This window comes from Sorex araneus, chromosome 3, assembly GCF_027595985.1.
Source record: "Sorex araneus isolate mSorAra2 chromosome 3, mSorAra2.pri, whole genome shotgun sequence".
NCBI classification, from domain to species: domain Eukaryota; kingdom Metazoa; phylum Chordata; class Mammalia; order Eulipotyphla; family Soricidae; genus Sorex; species Sorex araneus.
Genome location: NC_073304.1, coordinates 104,630,156 through 104,652,731, shown reverse-complemented (window position 1 = coordinate 104,652,731; position 22,576 = coordinate 104,630,156). Strand labels below are relative to the sequence as shown.

General features: G+C 46.1%; 2 protein-coding genes across 18 annotated transcripts in view; one reads left to right on the top strand and one right to left on the bottom strand.

Annotated features, from left to right (window-relative positions):
* Positions 1-6,109, top strand: part of HABP4 (hyaluronan binding protein 4) — a 38,994-nt gene extending 32,885 nt beyond the window's left edge. Inside the window, exons 7-8 of the mRNA XM_055130424.1 lie at positions 3,898-4,080; positions 5,590-6,109. Of these exons, the coding sequence (XP_054986399.1) occupies positions 3,898-4,080; positions 5,590-5,646 (240 nt within the window). The 3' untranslated portion in view covers positions 5,647-6,109. The remainder of the gene's footprint in view (positions 1-3,897; positions 4,081-5,589) is intronic.
* An 8,325-nt stretch (positions 6,110-14,434) lies between these two features.
* CDC14B (cell division cycle 14B) overlaps positions 14,435-22,576 on the bottom strand; it is a 99,154-nt gene continuing 91,012 nt past the window's right edge. For 9 of the 17 annotated variants that reach the window (XM_055130406.1, XM_055130411.1, XM_055130408.1 and 6 more), the window contains 2 exons: positions 18,820-18,885; positions 14,435-18,528 (listed from right to left, as the gene is read on the bottom strand). In XM_055130406.1, the coding sequence (XP_054986381.1) occupies positions 18,492-18,528; positions 18,820-18,885 (103 nt within the window). In that variant the 3' untranslated portion in view covers positions 14,435-18,491. The remainder of the gene's footprint in view (positions 18,529-18,819; positions 18,886-22,576) is intronic. The other 8 variants (XM_055130409.1, XM_055130407.1, XM_055130414.1 and 5 more) reach the window with 1 other exon arrangement.

The following is a 22,576-nucleotide window of genomic DNA, read 5'->3' as shown; positions in this document are numbered from 1 at the left end:
ATTTACGTGATAAGATTTACTTCTGCTCTAATTCTTAGTAAGAGCATGCTAAATTGTGTGAGGTTCTGCTCTCACGGCAGCAATTCCATGTACTCTGCCATATCATCAGACTCAAAAGGCACAGCACAAGTGAACCTGGAGTGTGACTGGTTCTGTGCCAATCACCAACTGTCCTGTCGAACTATTCTAAGCCTCACTCTTGTGAGGGCCTGATTTTTCATGTTCAGCTCTTTATTGAAGACCTTAGCTTTGAACATTTTATCAGAAAATCCAGACTGTGATTAAATGATGCATTGTCCTTAAAGGGTATTGAAATATTCTAATTTTAAGATTTTAAATGTGCATCATGAGATAACAGATATTTCTCTCTAAGATGCCAATTTGTTTGTTGTTGGTAATGAGCAATTTTTTTCCTCTGATATTATTCATTGATTTTCCATTTCAAACCCAGAAATTTTATATCACATAGATTTATTTGTGTTCCCATTGATATTTTTATTGTATTTGAGTGAATACTTTTGGTGGTGGGCTTTGGGCCACACTTGATATGCTTGGGGGTTACTTCATAGTTACTTGGGAGAAGCTTGTAATGCTGGAGATTGAACCCAGGTATCCTCAATGCAAAACCTGTGCTGTAGCTCAACAAGTAATTTCATTTTAAGGATTATTTATGTCAAAGGATCCTCTTTTCTTTTCACCATCCCAAGCTTTTGGAACCCTTAACTAATAAGTTTTAAACTATTTTTGTCATTTATTCTCCAAGAAATTGTTTATTTTATTTTGCTTTTTGGGCCAAACCTAGGGGTGCTCAAAGCTTATACCTGGCTCTGATCTCAGGGATCACTCATTATGGTGCTTATAAGACCACATGGGTTCCAGGGATCAAACCTGGGTCAGCCACATTGCAAGACAAGAGCCCCCTGCCCACTGGACTGTCTCTCTGGCCTGTGTTTGCCAAGAAATTCCTGTGAGCTATTTTCACAAGCCCATTAGCTATTTCCTATCTACTTTCTTTTTGTTCTGGGGTATTACAAAGCTTTGCCTAAAACATAGGTAGCATCTGCATGTGAAACATGCTTCTAACATTTTTAGCAAAAATAGAAGCTGTTCTTTTTCAGTCAACACCAAATCCATACGCTACCTCCCGAGAGGCTTCCTGGAATATTTGAATCAACTGGATTAGCTGAGTCATCAAGTTTGGTGTCAGTGAACCACACAGCACTAGTTCCTGTTAATCTTATCACTGAAGATTTTAGTCAGAAATTTTTCTTAGAGCAGCAAAAGCCAAATCACGGGTTCACTGGTTTACTTTCCTAGTGTGCTCTAAGAGGCAAAGTGTTCTTCACATCCAAAGGCAAAACAATCACATTTGGGAAGTTCAGACCCGACTTGGTGAAATGTGCTGTGCTCTTTAAACGCTCATTGCTCAGCGGAAATTCCACAGCACAAAGTGGGAGGTGGCTGTTGCTTCCAGGGACGGCATGCTGGGAGCCCTCACTTCATACGCACAACATAGTTCCCCATAACCAGTGCCAGTGTGCCCAAGTCCTGTACTTAACCTTCCTAACTGGAATTCATTGAGCTAAGATGTGTGTGTGTGTCTTTGTGTGTGTGTGTTGAACCCAGGCCTCATAAGTTCATGACTCTATCACTGAGTCATGTCCCCAGTTTTTACACTTTTAATCTGAAATTTTAAAGCAAGCACAAATGTTAGACTTGAAACCTATAATAAATATCTGGCCAGAAGAGGTTGATGTACAGGTTTGGGGAATGCTTCACATTATATATTTATTATTCCAAGATCAATGGCATTGTTTCTGTAAGTCGTTTCATTTAAAAGTGAAGGCTTAGTTTCATCAAATATTATGAAATAAAGCCAAATCAAACTTACTTGATAAATATTTAATAAATTACAATAAAATGGGCTGGAGTGATAGTACAGTGGGTAGGGCGTTTGCCTTGCGCACAGCGACCTGGATTTGATTTCTCCGCTCCTCTAGGAGAGACGGGCAAGCTACCAAGAGTATCCTGCCCGAATGGCAGAGCCTGGCAAGCTCCCCTTGGTGTATTTGATATGCCCAAAACAGTAACAACAAGTCTCACAATGGAGACATTACTGATGCCCGCTCGAGCAAATTGATGAGCAACAGGATGACTGACAGTGACAATGAACTGTCTTTGTCTTTGGTGTTCTTAAACACCAGATGATTTTATTCATATGTGAAACAGAAAGCAAACATACAAACTTCAACTAAATAAATCAAAAACACATGTTTAGGCTTAGACTATAATTTTTTTGTTTTCTTTTTTGGTTTTGATTCACACCAGGCAGTGCTTAGGACTTGCTCGTGGCTCTATGCTCCAGGATCACTTCTTGTTGGGCTTGTAGGGCTTTATGGGGGCCAGGGATAGAACTCGAGTCAGCCATGTGACAGGAAAACACCCTATCTGCTGTACTATTACACTTCCCCAGGTTAGGCTATAATTTAAAAAATTGTTTTAAAGTAGCTTGAGTTCTTTTATGCAGCATTGGTAGCAACCCTCAGATAAACCATACTCAGTTTTTTTTTTTTTTTTTTTTCTTTTTGGGTCACACCCGGCGATGCACAGGGGTTACTCCTGGCTCATGCACTCAGGAATTACCCCTGGCGGTGCTCAGGGGACCATATGGGATGCTGGGATCCGAACCTGGGTCGGCCGCGTGCAAGGCAAACGCCCTACCCGCTGTGCTATCGCTCCAGCCCCAACCATACTCAGTTTTTATAATTTGTATTTTGAGTCAGAATTATTTATTGTAAGTCCCACACTTTTTTTTTTTTTTTTTTTTTTTTTTTGCTTTTTGGGTCACACCCAGCAATGCTCAGGGGTTACTCCTGGCTTTTCACTCAGGAATTACTCCTGGCGGTGCTTGGGGGACCATACGGGATGCCGGGGATCAAACCCGGGTCCGCCGCATGCAAGGCAAACGCCCTACCCACTGTGCTATCGCTCTGGCCCAGTCCCACACTTTTTAACCATATGGTACATGTACAGTTAGCATCCACGTGAAAGGAGTTTCTCCATGAATTTCTATTCTAGGGAGATGATATTCCCTACTTGTTAAAGTGGAATTTATGACCAAACAAAAGCAAAATTAAGATTTACTCGCAGCAAAATATGCCTCTGATAAAACAGTTGTATTGATTGCTGTTGGTTATGTCCAAGCTTGTATATGCTTATATGTACATATATACATTCACACACATACTTCGATGATTGTTGTGGGAGTCAAATCCATCAGGGTTGTGGAGCCAACCCAGGCCTTATACATACATGGAAGATCATGCTCTGCCACCTGACCCACATTCTTGGCCCAAATCTTACATCTTGGCCTGCCTACCTCCTTTATAGGGGAAAAAAAAAAAGAACAAACAAAACAAAAACCAGCAGCCTCTGGAAATCCACCTTCTTTGAGAGAACAGGTCTGCCCCAGTAGCCTGGTTCCTTCTGGCACTGATGGTGCTCCAAGCACTATTGAAACAATCTCCACAGTCGCCCCCAACCCTGTACCACTGGGTGTGGCTCCAAAACATCAAAAACAGGAGGAGGAACCCAATTGCACTGGAATCTAGTGGCTGCATTCTATCCTTTCAGAGCCTTCCAGGGCTGGTACTGCCCACATCTTGGTCACCTCTTTAACTGATAGACGTTGGTCTTTCCTGAAATAATGTAAAGAAGTTAGCTTGGATTCAGACTATGACTGCAGAATGCACAGACGCCATCACTCTTCCTAGAGCTGGTGAGGCATCTCCAACATGGCCTGTCACCTGCTTTGGCGATCAGGAGACTCTGCCACCCTGTTCTGGTGGCAGATTGAGGGTATGGATGTGTGTATTTGGTGCTGTGACTGTATTTCAGATGGTGAAGGAGGACTATGAGGATGAGGCCCATGTTTTCCGGAAAGCGGCGAATGACATCACTTCCCAGCTGGAGATTAACTTTGGAAGCCTCCCCCGTCCAGGGCGTGGGGCCAGAAGCGGCACCCGGGGAGGCCGGGGAAGGGTCAGAAGGGCAGAGAACTATGTGCCCAGAGCAGAAGTGGTGAGTGCTGGACTCCAGATTCGGGGTGGAACGGGAGTGTGAGGGCGTGCTGAACCTTCCATTGGGTGTGGAGAGTCACTGGGTTCTGCCTCCAGCTACTTCCCTATTAGTGCTATTGGCGTGTGTGAAGTGAAGGCCACTTGTTTAGTTAGCCTCCTGGAAATCAGCCAGGCGGACTCCTACCTGGGACACCCTGGCGGTGTTGGCTGCAGTCACTGTGGCTCAGGATTATGAAAACACTCCCTCATCAGACCTGCTTGCCAACTGGTCTCAACATTCATATGGGTTAGAAAGAATCCTAGGGCTTCAGGGTCTCCTGCAGCCTTTCCAGCTTACCTTGCCTCAAACCATTTTTATTTTTGCCCATTCCTCAGCCAACACCACTTTATTCCTGGTTCCTCGGCAAAATCTGTTTTATTTTGGTTTGGGGACCACACCTGCCAGTACTCAGGGTTTACTCTTGGCTCTGTGCTCAGGGGAGGAGGGGCGTGGACTTGGGGGACCAGATGGGGTTCTGCGGATCAAACATAGTGATGTGCAGGGCAAGTGCCCTATCCACTGTACCATCTCTCTGGCCCCAGCAATTTTGCCCTTATACTCGCCAGCACTTCTCCACCCTGGCCTGTTTACCTGAGTAGATCCTCAGAGCTCTGATCCTTTCTCTGTCTAGACCAAATCAGTCTCTGAAGCATTCTCTCCGCTTATAATTTTTTTCTCTCTGGTGGGGTTGGCCTCAGGGGAGTGATATCTTTTAAGTAGACAACAGAGATGAAACATTGGCCTATTCCTGTTTTCCCAGTGCTTTGTTCAGCACCATGTAGCATCACAGGCCTGTCCTGAAAGCTCTCAAAGGAGAGGCATGAGTGAATGTCCCTGCTCCTGGGAGAGTCGCCCTGTGCCAGTGTCAATGTGGCTGCTCATGGAGACATTTTTCTGGCTGTCTATTCCCCTGTCCACACCCTAGTGAGCTCTGGGAAGGGTCTCGGTGGTCAGACTCCACTTAAGCAAGGAAACGAGTGGTGTATTTCTGGGTTGGGAAGGATCTGTTATAAATTAGGAAGTTCCAAATCCACGCCTTTCTTACTGCAGAGAGCAGACTCTTCAGAACAGGTTGTGCCATCTTGGGGTGAGAGACATAGCTTTGGGACCACTGTGTCTTGGCACAGGCTTATGTCCAGTGCATAGCACCAGACCTGAATGTGGCACAAACTTTGACACCAAACTGTCTTTGATGCCCATGCTGTGGACTGTTGCTGAATCCCTCAGGAACTCAGTGAAAGTTAGGACTCATATCCCAAGGGCAGAAGTTGTCTTTGATCATCCTTTTATCATCAGTGTTCCACCATAGAGAAAGCATTCTGTATTTTTATAGGAAGTGCCACAGATTAGGACAAGGAGATAGGCTTCCCAGTGCACAGAACCCCCAGCTGTCCTTTCCCTGTCCAGAGCAAGGCTTCACACCCCATGGAACTGGCTAAATGACATTTGGTGTCCTCTTCTCTTTTTTAGATACAAGACGTTGCTCCAAACCCAGATGACCCCGAAGACTTTCCCGCTCTGGCCTGAGAGAGCCCTCTTTCCCTGGCAAGGAAACAGCACCAGTGTACCTGTAAAGAGACTTTCCTTGCTATGGGGAAGAGAGTCAGACTCTAAGAACAATAGATGTTGCTTTTTCCCCCAGGTGTAGTGTGAATTCATTGCACTTCTTTTGGCATGGGGGGTTTGGGAATCTGGTTTTCTCCAGACAAGCCTAGCACTTTTTCCAAGAAGGTGGAGAATGGTGATTATTTTTCTAAGGGATTCCAAATGAAGTTAAAAAATTTAAAATATGTATATAGAGCTTGTATTGAATCCTTCACAAAATATGGAGAGTTAAAGTTGTAAACTAGAATCTATTGTGACTGCTAGCAAGTTGTATAGGTAGCCAAAGACAATCGAGAAAATACATAAAACTGATCATTCAGCAGTCATTAGCAGTTTTCAGAGAACAAGAAATTAAAATATTAAAATATGATTGTATTTATGTTTACTTGTAAATGTGATACTCTCCTGGAATTTTGTGAGTTGTTTTTTATTTAATCCATAATTTTCAATAGTTAATATTTCGCCATTGGGTGATTTCGCCATTGGTCACCCACTCTGACAGAATTAAGGATTGATTTATTTTTTAAATGCTGACTTAAAACTACCTCCTGGTTTCTGTGTGTGTGTTTGTGTGTGTGTGTGTGTGTGTGTGTACGTGCAGGTGGACACACACACACACACCCCTCTACTTATTGTAAGTATGTATATTGAATGTGTGGGTGGTTTCAGAGAAGGGTGATTGAATATGGTTTTTAAAATCATGGAAATCTACTGGTCAGATAAAAAGGGGTTCAAGTAAATATGATGCGGCTTATTGCCATAACCTTTTCTCCCTCAGAATGAATATCAGAGTTCACTGTCTTTATCATGGGCAAAGCTTGTAAATAATACTTAATGCATCAATATACAGTGTTTTTCACTTGGTCCTGACACCAATTCAAATTCCTAGCTTTTGCTGAGAAATTGGGGTTGGGGGCAACCTCAGATGTTCCTCCATACAGCAGAAGAGCTGAGCCTGTAGGGTACAGTCAGGGAAGGAGCATGACAGGGACGGTGCTCAGAGCTCCCCCATTCCATTGAGGAAACCATGGGTGCCTGTCATCACAGACTGGATCTGTGCCGCTCCCTGCTTTGGGAACCTGGACTCCAGCTTTCTGAACTTGGACCACACAGAAATAATATTCCCTCTTGGTACTGTAGAAAACTGAATCCTTTGGTAGATAGGAATGTGAGAAAGGGCTAGTCTATTATAGAGGGCCCATATTTTGTCAAATAACCAAATATAAATCTTCAGCCGTTAGTCAGTTTAGGATATCTGCTGTGGTGTTAGCCTACCTTTGGTCTGTTATTAAATTAATAACAAGGTACTGAGCTGTATTAACTGTTTTCTTTCCTTTTCCTGGGAAAGATGAGACATGTCCCTGATCTGAGTCTTGTGAGAGAGTCACTGGTATGCATGAAACTGTCCTGCTTCTCAGTGGATCAGTCATTTTACGTAAATGAGCAGTCATTTTGCTTTGCCTCATCTTTGAAGAGACAAAGTACAGTGCTTGCCTTACATTTGGCCAACCTAGGTTCAATCACATACAATCCTGTGAGCACTGCCAGAAATAATTCCTAAGCACAGACCTAGGACTAACCCCTGAACATTGCTGGGTGTGGCACCAAAACTGAAAACAAACAAAAAGGAGATCCTTTTCGAACAAAAAGGAGAATGTTCCACTTAGTGTTTAGAACAATACTTTTGAAAATCCTTAAAGCTGGATTTACTGTTTGCAAGTACTGTTTTTGAAATGGTAGAGGTTCCTGTCCTGGGAAGCATGCTATGCTACTGTGGCTGGAAAGAGTCTGGAGGATCCTGCTGCGGAGGGCTTTACTCACCAGTGGGAAAGGTGGATAGGGAATTTCCTTGGTGTGATCATCTACAGTCTAGTGTCCCAGAGAGGCAGAGCAGAAGCAAAGAGCAGGGAACTACCTCAGGGGCTGGGAGAAACAGGATGTGGAGAATTATTTGAACTGGTGTACCAGGCAAGGCCTCCTGGTCCAAGTTCCATGGCCAGGTTTCTTTGCAGATGACTCTGGCACTGGGCAGTGGTCTTACACAGAACCAAGACTGAGGCTGGCTAGGAAGGTCATTTGTTTTGGAGATTGGTTAGGCCTATCTGAATTGCAAGGGTAGGTATCATCCCTGGGCCATTCTCTAAGACAGAATTTCTGGCTATCCAGGCAGCAGTGTTAGACCCAGAGACTCATGAAGAGAGTGATGTGAGTCCAGGGCCAGCCACTCTTCTGGTTGAAGGTTTGGGAAGAGGCGAACTCCCAGGGGCAGCTGTGCTACCTCTGAGGAGCGCCTTTATCTAATGTGATCCTGCATGTCTCCACCAGTGTGTTCCTCTGCTCTGTGCAGCGCTCAGCATCCAGCCTGCGGGTGGTTTCTCGGTGGTCTCTCTAGGGTTCTGGATCATGTAGAGAGCAAGGCTTGAGCCTCCAGGTTAGGTTCAGGACTACCAGTAAAGCGCAGGTGGAGACAGGAACCCACATTTGGCCGGGGGAGGGGGGTGGTCTCATGGAGCACTGGCAGGTTCTCTGAAGAGGGTCTCAGACAGGAGACTGCAGCTCTGGAAAGAACAGGCACTTCGAGCTTATGTGCCTTATGCTCCTGCTGCCCCCATCTTTGCCTCCTCCGAGTTTTCTGCCTGGAGCCAGGTTGGCTGCCTGACACAAACTCCTGGTGTGGGAGGCCCAGGCCCCTGTGTGTATGGGGAGAGAATGAAGATGGAGAGGAATGGTGTGGAGACAATGTCCTGAGATGTCTTAGCAGGGCTCTCTAGGGTTCTGGAGCATGCAGAGAACAAGGGGTGAGGCAGCAGGCTAGGTTCAGGGTCACCAGTAAAGCACAGGTGGAGACAGAAGCCCACGTTTGTCTCGGGGTGTCACATGGAGCTTAAGGCCCACAGCTTTCGGGTCCTGTATTCAAGCCTCGGCTGCATCTGCCAAATGCCTGGGCTGTGGGCAAGTTGCCACCTTGCTTACAAAGTTGTCCATAACCAAAGGCAACAAGAATTTCCCTAGCTCATCCACGGAGGAGCTCAGGCATGGGCAGAGCAGGGCGCCTTCTGTGTGTGGTGCCCTTGGGGAAACGTGTCTGATGAGAGAGGCTTTGGGAGAACAATGTCACTGCACCGGGAGAGGTGCATCCACTTGCCCTGGAGCCTCAGGCAACGAGTCCTGAGTTGTCAGATACCAAGTTTGGCACCCACATCTCTCCAAGAAGCGTGCACCCCCACCTCCAGGGACCTTACCTGGACACCCTGTGTGCCATTGTCTTGTCAGTACTGGTCTGTCTGTGTCCCTGCTGCTGAGCTGGCTGGGAGCAACAAGGAGCAGCAGAGTTTTCAGACAGACGCAAACTGGACATGTGTTTCAGAGGTAAGGGAAGCAGGACTGGAGGGGTGAGCAGATGAGAAGTGCAGGACATGCAGAGGCTACTTGTCTAGTGAGGAGTGCGGTGTCCTGCCCAGTTCATCTACGGACGCACCCAGGGAGGATGTCAACTGCCAACAGATCTTCACTACTAATCTGGGGGCTGTTCAGCCTTATGAGGTCACAGAATCATGTGCCTGACAGTCTAGTTCTGTCTGCCCATGAGTGATTCTACAGATGTCCAAATCACCCTTGGCAGGAAAAAGGTTCCCTGACTATTGGAAGAACAACAGAATCTTGGGGTGATTGGTGAATAGTGCCTTTAAGGTAAGCCTCCAGGACAGCCTGCACTCCCGGAATTGGTCAGTGCTCGGCCATTGAGACCATAGGAGCCTCAGGATTTCTGCATGAATTTCTCTAGGGAGATAGACAGAAGGGCTCCAGCTGCTACCAGAGAGGCACGGTACTTCAAGAGCTGTGGGCCAGGGCCAGGATCTAGGTACTATGTCAGGTGGGGCAGAGTCCCTGCTCTCACCCGGCCACCCACCATCCACAGTACCAGGGGAAGAACGAGGCAAACACTTGTTCTGAGCAGCTGAGGCCCAAGCTGAGGAGACAGGCTTGGATGGCAGCTGGAGAGGGTTTCTGCTGGCCGCACATCCTGGAGCGCTGCTGGCCACTGAAGTCTAGTCCCTGGGAATCCCGAGCCATATGAAGAGCCGGTCTAGAAAGGAGATGGCACGGGAGAGCCATCTGTTGCTGGAAATGGAGGAGACAGTAAATGTGCGCATGACACCGGGACCTGAAGGGCCACTGCATACAGCAAGCACTGGCTCAGTGTGGGCTGGGTAAAAGGCCCTGAGGCTCAGGGCAGACTGGGTATTGGCATGATAGAGTGGGCCTGGGTAGGCCCAGTGCACCCCACCCCAGCCTGTCCTGCAGGTGCCTGGTGTCTACCAACTGTCACCAAACACTCTACTCTCAGTGACTAAGAAATGTGCACAGACAGCCTCTTGGTGAAAGCCAGGCCAGGCAGGCCAGCGACTGCATCTTTCTCCACCTGGCCCTGACTCAAGCCAGCCTCAGGCCATGTCTAGCCTGACAGGGAAACTTGCCTCTGCCCTTGAGGGCCCAAGGGCAGGGAGAACAGGGCCAGAGAATGACATTCACTTCACATGGTTCTGGGCTGCATTCTCACAAGGTTGCCCAAGCAAGCAGTATTGGAGGAGAGCAATTCCCCCATCTGCTGAGGGGCTAGAGCTGTGGGCGAGGGTCGAACTTTCCAGTGGCTGGGGACATCTCTGGCATTCTTCATAGTCCTATACAATGAAGAACTCGGATGCCTGAAAAGCCATGTTGTTTTGCAGATACACACCCATGATGAGAAGCGACCATTGTTTTCCCTCGAAGTAAAACAATGCAAAATCCATCTTTTGCCTGCCAAAGCCTGGCCCCATTTACAGATGACATCTGAGGGGCCTACAATGTTAGAGCTAGGAGGCAAAACTCGTGCCCTGAATGTTTGAGCCTTTGCACCTAAAGGAAAAAACTGACATCGGACCCAGGGAGGAACTAGAGGGGTCCAGAGGCGACCAGCTGGTCTGGAGCCTGGCCCTGCTGGGTGGGGTCTCCTTACCTGGGCATCTCAGTGCAGCTGGAGGACCTGTCGTCCAGAAACATGTCAAGGCCATGCAGACTTGCTAGCAGAGACATGAGACACAGTTAGAACCCAAGCAACATGGCCGAGGTGCCACCAACATTCCCTGTGAGCTGTCTAGGCAGGGTTCTGGTAGGTGTTTGCCCAGAAAGGTCCAATGACTGCTTCAGCAGTCAGAGAAAAACAATGGAGGCATGCTAATGACCAATTAGAGGACAAAATACCTCTAGTAGGAATAATCAGGAGGGCTAAAGTAGAGGGTTCCCTGCACGTGGCCCAGGGGCAGAGCAGAGCTCTATATTGTCAATCCTTGGGAAGGCTACAAAGGCAATACTTTTTTTATTAATAATTTTATGATACAACATGTGGTTCTTAGTATATGCCAGGTACTTGTTCTAAACTCTCAATCCTCATCATCCTGGCCCAAATCACATAGCTAATATGCAGCAGAGCCTATTTGCACCCCAGGTTTGGGTAAGATCCCATGTGCTGGACAAATACACTAAGCTCTTTTGGGTGCAGTGTACATCAGACACTTAAGTGTGGCATAACTTAAAATGCCTGTTGTGAGAATTATCCTAAAGAAATAACCAGCTTCAGGAACAGCTCACACCGAGGAATGTAGTGTTTCAACAGCAAAAAAGTCGGGAGACTTCCACAAGAGTCTAAGAGGTGTTCTGAGCTCTGGTTACATCTGGCAACATCAGCTGTTGGAAACACAGTCCCACCATGCTGCCTCAAGGCAGCCTTATCTTACTGGCCAGGCAGGCTAAGAAAATGAAAGCATCAGATAGTGATATCCCCAGGCTGGTACCACACACCATACTCCCATAACTAGATCTATTTTATCTTTCTTTTTGGGGGGCCACATCCAGCTGTGCTCAGGGATAACTCCTGACTCTGCATTCAGGAATTACTCCTGGTGGTACTCAGGGCACCATATGGATGCCAGGGATCAAACTTGAAATGTACACTGGTGAAAGGGTGAGTGTTGGAACACTGACTGAAACCAGACCACGATCAGCTTTGTAACTATTTCACAGTGATGCAAAACAAAATGGAAACCTTGGGTCAGCCATGTACAAAGCAAGTGCCCACCTACTGTACTCTCTAGCCCCTGTCAACCTATTTTACCCGAACACTATGCACTTATTAGTTTTGCAGAAGAACCAAGGGAGGGTTTGGAGGTAAAGAACAGAGTTCATCTTAGAGGGGATGTTATGGCAACTCACCCCTCCCTCTGGAAATCCACTCTCCAGAGACCCGCCCTTCTCCGTGCATGAGTTTCTCCCTTCAAATGTTTAAACACACTTGATCTCTTTGAAAACGCTAGAAACTGGGAGAGAGGGAACAGCTAAGGGGCACCTCTGGTGGAGAGGGAATCTGGAACGTGGCATACATGAAGCCTCTTATCAGTAGTAGTTTGTAAATCACTGGGCCTACCCAAAGTAGAGTAAGAAGGAAATTTTCTGCCATAGAAGGTGGGGGTGGAGTGGCAGGAAGAATACTGGGGACAGTGGTGGTGGGAAATGTACACTGGTGGAGGGATGGGTCACTGTATGACTGAAAATCATGAAAACTTTGTAATTGCATCTCACAGTGATTCGTTAAAAAAATTTTTTTAAATCACTGGGCTGAAAGTTTGTGGAAAAAAAAATCATGTTGGGGCTGGAGAGATAGCACAGCGGGTAGGGCGTTTGCCTTGCACGAGGCCGACCCGGGTTCAAATCCCAGCATCCCATATGGTCCCCTGAGGATGGCCAGGGGTAATTCCTGAGTGCAGAGCCAGGAGTAACCCCTGTGCATTGCCAGGTGTGACCCAAAAAGCAAAAAAAAAAAAAAAAAAAATCATCTGCAAGAAATTATGTTGCAGGTACCAGTGATCAGAAATGGATCAAAGATATAAAATGTATGCAAGGTTAATTTACTGAAAGCTATGTGTCACTATTTGAAGCACTTGGCCTACATTTCATTTTGTTCTCATTGAATCTTTTTTTTTTTGTTTTTGCTTTTGCTTTTTGGGTCGCACCTGGCGATGCACAGGGGTCACTCCTGGCTCTGCACTCAGGAATTACTCCTGGGAGTGCTCAGAGGATCATATGGGATGCTGGGAATTGAACCGGGTCAGCCGTGTGCAAGGCAAACGCCCTACCCACTGTGCTATCACTCCAGGATTGAGCTTCCCGCCTTGGGGCCCCGCAGCGACTGAGCCTGCTATTTTCTGACTGGGTGGGGTCTGTGGACACTTCCTCCTGAGGGGAGTCTCGGCCTGTAGCAGCAGTAGAGGGGTCTAAAGCACAGATTCACATCTGTTGCCAGTCTGGCAAGTGCTATGAGCCACTGAGTATCTTCTTTTTACTCCCATCTGAAGAAATAAAAACAGCTTAGCCTGTGATCTAGTGGCAGAGGCCAGGACTGTGACTGCACTTAAAGAGATCAAGTGTCTAAAGGCCAGGGGTATCCCTGGAAGACCTGGGTCTTGACCAGGTCCAATTTCCTTCACTAAGACCTGCTTTCGTCCATACCAGCCTATCAGCAGGAAGGGACATGACCCAGGGTCAGCCTCTGCTTCCTTGGCTAAATCAGAGCTTCCCAGACTTTCCTTGCCCATTAATGACCATCTGGAAATCGACCTACTTTAGCCCACAAACAGTGCCCCAGGGGGGCGGCACGGCCCGATTTGTTTGCCCAACTGTGGAGGGTGGCACATCCATGTTCAACAATAGGCAGGGTTCACAAATCCCACCTCAGGGCTGGCAATATACTGCTGGAATTTAGGGTAAAGAGTGGGTCCCTTTGGTTTGGACTTGGAGAACATGGCATGGATCAGTGTAGTCCTATGGGATACTAGGGAGTACAGGATACAACCCCAGAAAGGCTCCTGCTTTCTAGATTCAATCTCTGCATGACACTAGACATTAGAACTGCCAGGCTGTGCCGGAAACAGTAATACAGAGAGAGTGGATGAGCTGCCCCCAGCTGCTGTCCTTTGCTAGCCATTGGGTCAGAAGAAGGGGCAGAGGAGGGGCCTGGCCTCCACCCCTTAGTGGTGTTGTGTCCCCACACGGCATTGCTGGAGCTGAAGATGTGTGCAGTGTGGCATCAAAGCTGTGCCTTCGTCACTGTCTGGGATGCTATTAAGGACTGAACCCCACAATCCTCTGCCAAATTCTTAACATGAAGCCTCTGGTACTTCAAAGTGTGACTAGTTGTAATCAAGGCCTTAACATAGGTCATTCAAGCCAATAGTCCCTGTGGTGGACCTGAATCCAATCTGACTGGGGCCCGAGTATAAGGGCGTGAAGATCGGAGGAACACCAGGGATGGCAGCATAGAAAGTGGGGCCAGTGTGGACACAGGAAGTCAATACCAATCCAGCAAATGATCTGATCTTGAATTTCCAGCGCCCAGAACTGAGGAAATTGTTACCTGATGTTGGAGACAACTCCCAACTAGCTGCTTTGGGACTGCCTCTGGCAGTGCTGGGGTACTAAAGGGTGCTCGAGTTGAACTCCAGCCTTCTGCATGCAAAGACCCTGCTCCAGCCTGTTTAGCTCTTCACCATACTCTTCAGTCTGTCCTGTTTGACTGCAGCTGTCCCAGAAAACTATAGAGAACGCCCTTCCTTCGCATTTAGCCTCTAAATGTCACGACTCTAAGAGCCAGCAAGTAAATTCAACAAACCAAAAGGGCTGTTAATACTTTTAATTGCATCATTATAATTATACAATTTTCACTAGTCATATTTGTATAAAACCAGTTACAATACACAAGGTTTGCAATGCAACAACATATCAAACTACCTAGATAGCAAAGTTTCCAGGCCTATATTGAAGCTTTATCTTAAAAATACCTTCAAGAAAATAAACAATCATTCAACCATTTCTCTGTTTTATAAAATGATTAGAAATATACATTTTGATTAAAAAATCAGGACAATGATAGATCAAATACTGATTCATCAGTTACACTTTAAAATATAATCTATACATGAGTGTAGGTCAAAGTCTGCAAGTCACTAATATAAAATTGCGATGCTGTGACCAGATAAACAAGTCTGCTCAGCTGGTTGATTCTACTGGGCAATTAAGGAGGTAATTTCCTACACCATGGAGATGTGTCATCCAGTTTTTAAAACACATCTTAGAATTTCCACTTTGCCAAAGTGGAGAAGACAGATGTGGGAGATGGGTAGCCCCACCAAGGTAGGCTGAGGAGAAAATAATTATCAAAAGACTATTTTTGTTCGTTTGGGGGGCCACACCCTGTGGCACTCAGGGCTTATTCCTAGCTCTGTGCTCAGGGAATAACTTCTGGTGGTGTTTGGGGAACTACATGGGGTGCCAGGGATTGAACTAGGTCGACCACAAGCAAGGCAAATTCCTTACCAGCTATAGTTTCTTTGTGGCCTGCTTTTGAGGGGAAAAAAATTTTTTTGCAGGGGTGAGGGGGGAAGTCACACCCAGCAATGCTCAGGGGTTACTCCTGGCTTTGTGCTCAGAACTACTGGGGGTGCACAGGGGACCGTATGAGATGCTGGGGATCAAACTTAGATCAGCCATGAGCAAGGCATGTGCCTACCCTTTGTATTATCACTCTGGCCCCTGTGGTCTGTGTTTAGATATTTCTAAAACCTGTTTTTGAGCACTGCTTCCCCAAATGCAACAATTACTTTTTTTTTTCTTTTTGGGTCACACCCAGCGATGCTCAGGGGTTACTCCTGGCTTTGCACTCAGGAATTACTCCTGGCGGTGCTTGGGGGACCATATGGGATGCCGGAGATCGAACCCGGATCGGCCGCGTGCAAGGCAAACGCCCTACCCGCTGTGCTATCGCTCCGGCCCCAACAATTACTTTTAAAAGTGTTTGGAGAGACACAGCCAAGCTACTCTGAGAATGGACATCAAAAGCAGCACATGCGCCCCTCACAGGCCCTGGGCACTGATTCCAGCAGAGGCTCTGAGGCCCCAGGTGTGAACGAACCCCCAGCAGGGCCGGTCCAACGGCTCCCAACATCCATGAGACGCTAGAGAACCAACTGTGTCTGGGTCCAAAACAAGAGGTAGAAGTAACCCTTGGAGAGAAGGAAACGGCAGAGGAAGATGCATGGAGAGCAGAGACCCAGGAGCAGAGGGGCAGTGTGTGGTAGGAGCCACAGGAGCAACCAAGTGTGGCTGCTGGTCATGAGCCTTGCTTGGATTCTCGCTGGGCAGCAGGTACCTTTTCCTTCGGTCACTTTGCAGACAGACACCCTTCCTGTGGGCAGCTCCTGGCATGCTGATTAGAGTTCCTGAAAAGCTCCACGGGCACCTAAGAATACTCATTTCTAAATCTGATTTCAATGGAAACTCTCTGGGTTTAATTTCAAAGCTATTTAAGGCTCTTAAGTGGATCACTCTCTCCTGACATGTCCTGTTTCCCATCCAACAGCAATAAGATCTGGAACCAGGACTCAGAATTTCAAATCGAGCAAGATTCTGGGTATGTTGAAGTTGCACTTGAGGTGTGGAGGGGAGAAGGGGAGTGTCCATCTGATTCACAGCAGAAGGCGTCCCTTGATTCAGACCCCGAGATTCCCCAGATCCAAGCAGCAGCTCTTGAGGCAGTATGCCAATTCTTCTGGGTTACGAGGAATGTTACCAAATCCTGTTTCCTAAGACTCCTTTCAACGAGACCAGGAAATACAAGCATCTGACAGCAATTCTATCTGGAAATGAGCAGTCAAAACAAAAAGGCAATTTGTATGAGAAAAAGTTGTGATTAACACTGAAGTCCAAATGTTTCACTGATGTCCAGTTGCCAACAGCCAATGCACTACAGGAGTCAGCAGTGTCCTCAATCTCTCTTAGGTAAGAGAAAGGCAGACGGTTTATACCTCTGACGGGCTTTGTTTTTCCCAACTCTCTAGATCAGGACTCCACCTTGACAGATACATGCAAAGGGGGGAGGGGGGTAGTGCGCCCTGAGAATTCCATGGCTTATGCCTGGGCATGGTTTATCTACTGAATATTGCCTTCCAGTTCACGCGGTTGACTGGAACATCTCTGCTCCAAGGCAAGTGGGTCTTTCCACTCTGAACACAAGAAGCACTGGTTCAGAGGCGGCAAAGTTCTCCCTCCACTACCACGGCCTTCCCACTCTCCCTTCAAATGGGGCGAACACCAAAATGGAGCCACTGCTTCTTAAGCACACCCACAGAATTTATTCTAACCACTCCGCAGGTCTCACAAGCTTAAAAAAAAGAAAAAAAAAGGCAGCTTTGTTCTGTCAACGTAACTACCCACAGCCTTATCGGGCCAACTGGAAATGTGCAGGTCTTGCCTCTGCTCAACTGCTTTTATCCCCAATTCTCCAAGCTAGAACAGGTGAAAACTGGCTAATAACCAAAAGCATTCACTAATTAAGGATGTGACCAAGGGGACTGCAAAATGTTCTTTACCTTGGGGCCCAAGTTTTTCTTAGCAGCAAATAGAGAGAGAGAGAGAGAGAGAGAGAGAGAGTGATGGGGGAAGAGGGAGGGAGAGAGAGATGGGGGAAGAGGGAGGGAGAGAGAGAGAGAAAGAGAGAGAGAGAGGAGTAAGGGGAAGGAGGAGGGGGAGAGAAAAGGAAGGGGGAGGGGAGAAGGAGAAGGGAAGGAAGGAGAGGGGGAGGGAGAGACTGCTTGAGAGAGAGAGAGAGAGAGACAGACACTCTGGCTCTGTGGGGCTGAGGGAAAAAGGCACTCTACAAAAGGAGTTACTAGCTGTACTCCCTAACCAAAGGCAACCTGTGAGTTTCTTACTTACAAACAAGTGAAATTCAGATGCCACTATAACTGTTACCTAAATCAAAGGACGTGTGAATGGCCTTAGGCTGATCACATCACATGATAACAAATCCACAAATTCATAGGGAAAGACCTATAAAGCTGGAACTATTCTTTCTAAAAGCTACTGTTACCTGAGAATGCTGGGTCCAAAGGTAAAAGCCAATTTTTTTCCCCCAAACTAAGCCAGGAGGACATTATGGTGTTAAACTGTTTGACCAGGCAGTCTCAGCATTCCCTCAGACTTGTTACCCTACAGCACTGAGGCCAATGAACCGCCTTTCTTCTCTGTCTTCTGAAGCTTCCAGGACTAAACTTTTCCAAGTTTTAGGTTCCAAAGTACAAGTTGGTAACATACACGCAGAATTTCCACGGGGTTTTCACAGACTCTTGTCACTAGAGCACTCTCTGGGGGGAACAAGCAGCATGGGCGCCCACCGCACACCATCACAGACATTAATGGGAAGATCATGAAAGCAAACACTACCAAGTTACAGAAAGTCTCATTTTTCTAATGCTAGTTTCCTCCTTTAAAACTCTGACACAAGGTGAACAGAAAATAAATAAGTAAAACACCTCCCTAAGAGGACTCCTTCGGAAGGCCAGCAGCTAGAACGATTGGCATCACAGGGACTTGCTCCTCGCTCCCACCGGCACTCAGACCACAGACTGAGCAGTGTGTCCAGTGTGCACCTGAGGCTAACTGGACACCAGCTTGTTTGTTGAGAGTTTCCATAAAAGGGGAGTTGGGCCGCCTTCAGGTCATTCATCTGTACCCAAACTCATTCCGTTATTGAAACTCCAATGGGAATTTGCTCCGTTGAATAAACTTCTTAGGTGGAAAGCATCTAAGGCTTTTGCAATTCGGTTTTGTGCTAATAACGTCCCACAGTAGTTTTCAGTTCTTAGAATCTTCCTTCACTTCTGGTCACAGGCTTGTACTTAACGCAAGACTGTTTTAGTCCTTGAAATGGTGGGACTACAGAAGGGAAAAAAAAGACTTTTACCATAAAGGTTTTCAAGTGATCTGTACAGTTTATCAAAGATAAGGCAACATACTAAAAATATCAACATGCTAAAAAGTATACACTCTTGTATGTTTTCATGACAAATAACTTGGGAAAAAACAGTACAATACCAATCATAAAACAAGGACAAACAGGAAAGAAAGGCAGAGCAGAAAAATGGTTCGGTTCTGCAAAGAAATTTTTTAAACAGTGAAAAAAAAAAGTCTTAAAGGGAGGACGAAATAGTGGGGCAGCGAGAGTACCAGAGAGCCAGCAAGGGCATTTGTCGCAAAGTATTCCTTTTCCTTCCTTCCCTCTGAGCAACCAGGCTGTGGGAAAAGTAGAAAGATGAAAAGATAGAGAAATGTTACCAGATTATCTCCAAAAGCAGGATTTCAAGTCACAGAAAAAATTCTGGCACCTCAAGCAGTTTCCATATTTGGAAAAGATGCCCCAACCAACGTGCACCTACATGCAGCAGCACACACTGACACACACCAACACATACCCACATGTACTGACACCTATGTCAACACTAGCACATCAGCACGCACCAACACACCTACATGCACCAATGCACACCAACACACCTCCATGAACCAACACACACGGACACATACCAACCCCAGCCACACCCTAGCCAGGACACTTCACTGTTCCTCAGAAGTTGGTGCTCATTTTCACTTTTTCCCTCATATTCTCTCACATACACTTTCTCTCACTCTCTATTTTCTCCCTCCCAAATTCATCTCTTCATACACTTTCAGCTAAGAGCAACATTCAGAGAAAAAGGAATTCAAAAAAATCCCAATCTGAAGGGACCCTTCCTGGCTGAAGATAATCTTGGCGCACTTCTCTTTAACTGTGACAGCCCAAGTGCTAGAGAAAGGGCAAGTTCAGTTAGTGAGGAGACAAGCAGGAAGATGGCTGGAATGTTAAAGCAAGGTTAATCATCTAAAGGTAAAAGTCAACCCACATTAAAAAGAGGGAGAAAGGAATATTTAGACAGAACCTTTCAGAGCTTGGACACTAATGTAATCCTAGAGATAATACGTCACTATCCAAAGGTCAGAGCCCAGAGGATGTGGACTGAGAGCAGGGCCAAGGTTTGGAAACCTTTTTCTCACTGTGGCCACTGAGGAAATCTGGTTCCTCCTGTCCCAAGACTTGTGCTGTGGCTCAGGTATGTGACTTTCCCACCTGTGGCCCTGGAATATTGTGGAATCTGACAAAAGGCTCCTGGTTGAGAAATGCTGCTCTAAGGGACAAGAAACGGTGACAGGAATGATCATTGCAAGGTTAGAATAAGAAAACAAGGCCCCAGAAGTACTGAATGTGTCTTAAGTCCCCGGCTGAAGGTTTTGTGATGCAACTAATGATTTCAAGGACCAAGCAAAGTAGAGAACTTCTCTTTCCTTATGAGAGCGATGCCTATAAGAGATAACCCAAAGTTAATTTGAAGGTAGAGCAGGAAAGAGCCTTCGATGCACCTTGGAATGAAAAACAGGCACTGGCAGGGCTGGAGCAACAGGACCCTGCGGTGGGTGTTTGCCTTGCACATGGCTGAACTGAGTCTGACCCCTGGCATCATATAGGCTCCCATGAGCACTACTAGGTATGGCCCCCAAACAACAGAAAAGCACTTGTACATGACAGTTTTTCCTGAAAATGGATTTGTTATTTACTATAAGAAAGAAAAGATCATCCCAAAGAAACAGTCTAGTCATCCAGAAGCCAGCATATACTAAGATGTGCCCAACTGAACCTAAGGCAATGAAATGAGGAGGGCAGGCAGTCACTCTTCACACAGCTTAGCTGAACTTCAAGGAGAACACTGAGTCTCTGGCTTCTCTGAGCCTGAGAAAGGGATGAAGTGGAATCACAACCTCAGTGCCACACATACCACCACACCACTGTCACTAAACAGCTTGTCACAATGACTTACGGATATACAAGGAAACCATTGCCTGCCTCCACAGGCATAGTGGTGTCTTCCCAAGGCAAGGCCATATACAAGATTTGAATATTCAGTCTCGACATAACTGCCCTGAGTGCATGTGTGGGAAAATTCTCCAGAGTCACAGAGCATCTCTGTTAAAAAAAAAAAAAAAAAAAGAAAAAACAAAAAGCAAACAAACAAAAAACAATAGTAGGAAGTACTTGTGAGATCTTCTCACTGAAAGACTCTAAGAAAAAAAATACAGTGATAAAAGGCCCAGTTCCTATGCCATATCAGTACAGAGGAGGAGAAGGAGCATGAGGAGGACTGTGACAATGATGAAGGTCATGCTGATGGTACGGGAAGAATATCAGCCTGCAGGTGAAAAGGCCTACAGGCAGCAGTGGTGGCAAGCCAGCAGCTAGTCCTTAAAGAGCTTTTGAGAAGACACAGCACTCTTTTGTTTTGCTTTGTTCATTCACACAAGATTTCTAGATAGTATCTTTAAATGACTCAACAATCTTATCTTACTATATTTTGTACAAACATGTTCATCTGTGCACTGTGCACCCACCAAAATGAATCCAATCTAGTAAGAAGAAAGCCGTAGGCTTGCCATCCCAACCAGTCTACAGCGGGGATGGAGCCCACCTCTGGGCCTTGTCCACAGGAGCTGTGGATGCCCAGTGAAGGCATCTCCAAGTGGGAGGGCATCAGAGCTGCAGGGAGCGGTGGGCACACACTCATTCTCACGGCTCATCTCTTCCCATCTCTCAGGACGCTGCTGCTTGCAACACAGACCAAGAAACTGGAAACTGCTTTGGACCATTTCAATAATTAGCCCAGCTTATGCATCCTGATCCCTGCTCAGGCTGGGGAAGGGCACATGCTCAGTGCCATCAGCCAGGCAAGACCAAGAGGGAAGAGCCCAGCCCCTTAAGGGAAGCTGGTGAGGGGGGTCTCTGTCCCCAGTTCTAGAAACATGAAGTCCAGTCTAGAAAAACAAAATTAAAAGTGCCAAACACACTCAACTGAAAAATAAAAACCTCTAATATGCTGAAAATTAGTATGTTCATCCAACATGTCTAAACAGCATTATTACAGCAGTTCTCTACTTGGATTCTGAGTAGATTAATTCACCTAAAATGACCAAAATTAAAATACTCTCATTTATTATAAAGAATTTGAAATTAAGAAAAATAATAACAAAGCCCTCAAGGGTCTAACAATCAGAAAAATCACTAATATCATGGCAGTTTTAAACAAACTCCATATAAATAGAAACATACCCATAACTATTTAGAAATGTACCTATAATTAGAATAGTATATTGCACATTGAAAACTAGAGTATGACTTCATAATTATTGCATAGATCGTTGTATTTTCCTTTTTAAAAAGAAGCACTGATCTATTTCTATGTAAGCAAAAGTGGGGAAAATGGAATCAAGCAAACTGGTAAAACAGAAAACTTGAATGGCTCCTTAGAAAGCAAAGTACAAAGCAGCTGTATCCTGGAGGTCTGGGTGTGACTCAAATACCACCTGGTCCCCCAAGTACCACTAGGAAAAATTCCTGAGCACTGAACCAGGCATAGCCTGAGCGCTGCCAGGTGAGGCCTAGAACAAACAAAAACGTAAAACACAAAGGCCCGAAGGGCTGCCATGGGCTGTTCTGAGCCTAAAGTCTCAAAGACAGTGGGTACTGAAGTTCAAAAGACTCAGGAAAGGCTCAAAGGTCTCTATAGCAGAGCCCCGGACTGGACCCAGCACTACAGGGTCCCCCAAGCACTGTGATCTTAAAAGAAAAAGAAAGAAAGAAAGAAAGAAAGAAAGAAAGAAAGAAAGAAAGAAAGAAAGAAAGAAAGAAAGAAAGAAAGAAAGAAAGAAAGAAAGAAGGAAGGAAGGAAGGAAGGAAGGAAGGAAGGAAGGAAGGAAGGAAGGAAGGAAGGAAGGAAGGAGAGAGAGAGAGAGAGAGAGAAAAAGAAAGAAAGAAAGAAAGAAAGAAAGAAAGAAAGAAAGAAAGAAAGAAAGAAAGAAAGAAAGAAAGAAAGAAAGAAAGAAAGAAAGAAAGAAAGAAGCA